The 4145-nt window shown below is 47.4% G+C and overlaps 1 protein-coding gene across 8 annotated transcripts in view; it reads right to left on the bottom strand.

Annotated features, from left to right (window-relative positions):
- The window catches only part of LOC125088870 (sialic acid-binding Ig-like lectin 10), a 32915-nt gene that overhangs the window by 27079 nt on the left and 1691 nt on the right, over positions 1 to 4145 (bottom strand). For 2 of the 8 annotated variants that reach the window (XM_047710458.1, XM_047710453.1), the window contains 4 exons: positions 3843 to 4100; positions 3476 to 3760; positions 2625 to 2721; positions 2210 to 2288 (listed from right to left, as the gene is read on the bottom strand). In XM_047710458.1, the coding sequence (XP_047566414.1) occupies positions 2210 to 2288; positions 2625 to 2721; positions 3476 to 3760; positions 3843 to 4100 (719 nt within the window). Of the gene's footprint in view, positions 1 to 2209; positions 2289 to 2624; positions 2722 to 3173; positions 3761 to 3842; positions 4101 to 4145 lie in introns of all 8 variants that reach the window. The other 6 variants (XM_047710452.1, XM_047710451.1, XM_047710454.1 and 3 more) reach the window with 5 other exon arrangements.

Raw genomic sequence — 4145 nt, forward strand, 5'->3', positions numbered from 1 at the left:
TTGCCCTAAGGACACACATCTATATAGGGGTGCTTGGAAGGCTCGGTCGGTTAAGCCTCTGACTGTTGATATCAGCTCAAGTCTTGATCTCAGGGTAGTGAGTTCAAGCCCCAGGTTAGGCTCCATGCTGGGTGTGGAACCTACTTTAAAAAAAAAAAAAGACACACGTCTGTATAAATGCATCATTGAGCCAACTCAAAATCAGTTCTAACTGTAGTACCATCCTTTGTCTGGACAGTGTATGAGCTGTTGTGTGGAGTGACGAACAACACAACTACACAAGTACAGTTCCTGAGATCAGACGGCTTATGATTTTCTAGGAAAGGCAGTCACTAAACAAATAGAAAACAAATACATTCAAAGTTCTACATTTGTGATAGGAGATATTTTGAAATCTAAAACAGTCAGGGTTGGCGTATCCAGTTCCCAGGCAGGGGCAAGAAGACCTAGCAGAGGTCAGATCTGGCCATCAAGATGACAGCCCGCCTCTGCTCAGGACCCACAGCACCCTCAGGCTGTGGCAGCATGAAACAGAGGCCCTCACACAGTGGCTCAGTGAGGCAAAGAGAAAGAGTTCTCAGATTAAGAGGAAGCAGGTATTTCTCGGGGCTCTGGGGATACAACAGGGGATAAAACAATAGCAACAGCCACAAACCGCCCTTGGGACTCCCCTGCTTAGGGGAGGGAATGATTCTGATTGGAGTCATGAGTCCTGGGCTTAGTCCACGCCAGGTACTGTGTTAGACACTTCTCGTCACTACTCTACGATACTCGATGGACTCGTAATATTCCCATGTCACCAACATAAAGAGCGGTCAGAGAGGGTGTGTCACTTGCCCAAGGTCACCCAGCTTGTCTGTGGGGAAAGATGGGATTTTGAATGCAGGAGTCTAGCTCCAGAGTACATGTCTGTGGCCACTATACTGTACGAACTGCAAAAGACATTCCCTTAAAAGAAAAAAATACTGAGAATTTGAAAGTAAAGAAATGGAAGCTGTATTTCCTGATTCCTGACAAGATGGGGATTTAGCACATGCTAAGGGTCCCATTCCCCAAGGTCAACCAAGGAGAAACAAGACAGGGAATTATGGTAATTAAACTTTAAAAATGATTTTGTGTGTACTTGTTCTGCCAGTTACTGAAAGAAGAGTTTTGAAATCATCAACTATAATTGCCAATCTGTTCTCCTTACTGTTCTGTCAGTTTTCATACGTTCATTTTGATGACTATAATAATAATAATAATAATAATAATAAATTTATATTATTATATTATTTATATTATTATATTTATATTATTTATATTATATTTATATTATTTATATTATATATTATTCTATTTATATATAATTATATATTATATAATGTATATAATATTACAAAATATTATATATAATATTACATATACTATAATATTAATTAATATTATTGATTATAATATATAATATAATATATTATTATTATTATTATTATTATTATTATTATTGGAGGCATATATGTTTAGGATTTTTACATCCAGACAAAGGGAGTAAATATTCCATGATTTCATTTATATGAAGTTCCAGACGGGACAAAACTAATCCATAGTGATAGAAATCAGTGATTGCCAGAAAGGTCAAGCTGACTGGGCAAGGGAACAAAGGTATTTGGGGACCTGATGGAAATGTTCCACATCTTGACTGGGGACATGGGCACAGGGCGAACACCTTTGTTAAAATTCATTTCACTGCATACTTAAGATAGGTGCATTGTTATGTGTAAAGTATACCTCAATGAAGTTGATATCAAATACATACACAGGGGTAGATTTGAAAAATGAAAAGTGGGAGTGATGAGTTGTGAGTTTGGGGTTCCCAAGTCTCTCTACCTTAGGGCTCAAGTCTACTGCTTCCCTAGCACCCAGTGGGTCTGGCACAGACTAAGTTTGGGTCAATGTACTTCTGGGTCATCAACCCCACAAGAAAAAGCTAATATTCCAGGGGAATGTGATACTCTGACATAGGAGCCATAAATATCTCTACAAGCAACTGGGCTATATACTTAGTCCATCAGAAGCAGAAGTATTAGAGCAGTTGAATCAGGAATTTAAAATAACCACATGTGGAGCTCCAGGGAGTATTAGATATAAATCGGGAAATGCTCAGGTGCCCTGACTGAGGGCTCCTTCCAAAAGCCATTTGCTGAATAGGAGCTCACAGCCTGTCACTCACCCCAGAGCCTGAGCTGCCAGCTGGGCTCATATCCATGCTTTGCACTGGCTGGACTGTTTTCTTCCTGCCGGTCTTCACTCTAAGGGAACAGCCGCGGGTCTTTCAGCTTGGTTATTTGGGGCATGCAGTAGGCAGACCATCCCTTGCACCCCATGAAGGGCATAGAATGAGGTAGGTGGAGGTGGGTCCAGTCCCCAGGTGCTCGCCCTAACCCAAGAGCTGGACCAGGGGCTGGAAGCGGCCCCAGGCTTGGCCCAGTTGGGTATGGGTTGATTCACACTACCACGCAGCCTCCTTCCCTGACTGCTGGATTTCCAACCAGCCCAGGCTCCTCTAGCTCAGGCTCTCCGAGATTCCACGACCTTATGCCCTTCCCTCTCCAGGCTTCTCCCTCTATCCCTGGACCCACTCTCACCTGAAGATGAGGCAAAGGCAGAGGGAAAGCAGGGCCATGGTTCCAGCTCCTGCAACTGCTTCTATGACCCCACTGGTTCTGGGTTCCGGTTTATCTGCTGAAAATTTGAGTTGTGTGTAAGCTCCAGCTCCAATACATGGCACGTTCCAACTGGCCACTTCCTTCTCTCCCCACCCCCCATTAGTATGCCCACTACCCATCTAGGACTCAGTCATGTGACATTCCACTCCCCAGGGGACCCTGAAGCAGCCCCTTCCCCAGACCTCAGGACTGAGGATCTTAAACCTCCAGCTGCTCCATTTGGGGCCTTGGTAGCTCTCCCCCACCAGCCCCATCTCTCCGGGGCTGTTATGGGTTGAATTGTATCCCCCACCAAAGTCATATGCTGAAGTCCTAGCCTTCTGGTATACCCTTCCACCCAGCATCTCAGCATGGGACCTTACTTGGAAACAGGGTCTTTACAAAGGTAACCGAGTTTTAAAATGGGACTGCTAGGGTGGGCCATAACCCAATATGGCTGGTGTCCTCATAAAATGGGGCTGTTTGGACACACACACACACACAGGGGGATGCCATGTAAGCATGGAGGTATAGGTTGGGGTGATGCTTCCACAAGCCAAGGAACACCAGATTGCCAGCAAACACCAGAAGCTAGGGGAGAGGCTGGAAAAGGTTCTCACAGCCTCAGAAAGAACTGATCTGCAGACACCTTGATCCTAGGCTTCCAGCCTCCAAAACTGGAAGACAGTAAATGTCCATTGTTTAAGGTACTTTGTTACAACATCCCTAGAAAATTAATACAGGGTCAAGTTCTTCTTCCTCCAGGCATCACTCCCCAACAGACCCCAGACCTGGGAGCAGCAGGACAGCGGCGCTCTGTTTCCCCTGCGCATTCTGGGCCTCGCAGCTGAGTCTGAGGCCGGAGCCCAGTGGCCCACTGAGGCTCAGGGAGCTGTTGGCCCAGGGCCCCACAAGGCTGGAGGTGACAGTCCAGGAGGCGTTGCTGTGGTTCCCCTCCAGCAGCTCCTCCCCCAGCCGCCAGAGCAGGGTGGGGGCCCGCTGGGCTCGGGAGGAGCAGTTACAGCGCAGCCCCTCACCCTCCCAGGAGCAGGAGGGGCTGAGCAGCTGCAGGGGGTCTGCGGGAGAAAGGGGAAGGGTCAGGGGTGCCGCTGATCTCCAGGCCCCGGGCGGCCTGCTCCCAGGGGTCCCCACACTCACAGACCACAGAAAGATGCAGGGAGATGTGCTGGGAGCCCAGCAGATTCTGAGCTTGGCAGATGAGGTCTCCTTCCTCCACAGCCCCTGCTTGAGATAGGTCCAGGATTGGACTCCTGCAGATTGGGGTGGCTTTCCAAGTGGGGGATCCCCGGAACCAGCTCAGCATAGCAGGGGGGTTGCTGTCAGTAACACAGAGCAGCTGCAGAGCCTGGCCCTCCAAGATGAAAACTGATGAAGTGTTTTGCAGAGTCCCCAGGGCTTTAAGGAGAGAGAGAGAGAGAGAGAGAGAGAGAGAGAGAGAGA

Source organism: Lutra lutra, chromosome 17 (genome assembly GCF_902655055.1).
Source record: "Lutra lutra chromosome 17, mLutLut1.2, whole genome shotgun sequence".
Taxonomy (NCBI): domain Eukaryota; kingdom Metazoa; phylum Chordata; class Mammalia; order Carnivora; family Mustelidae; genus Lutra; species Lutra lutra.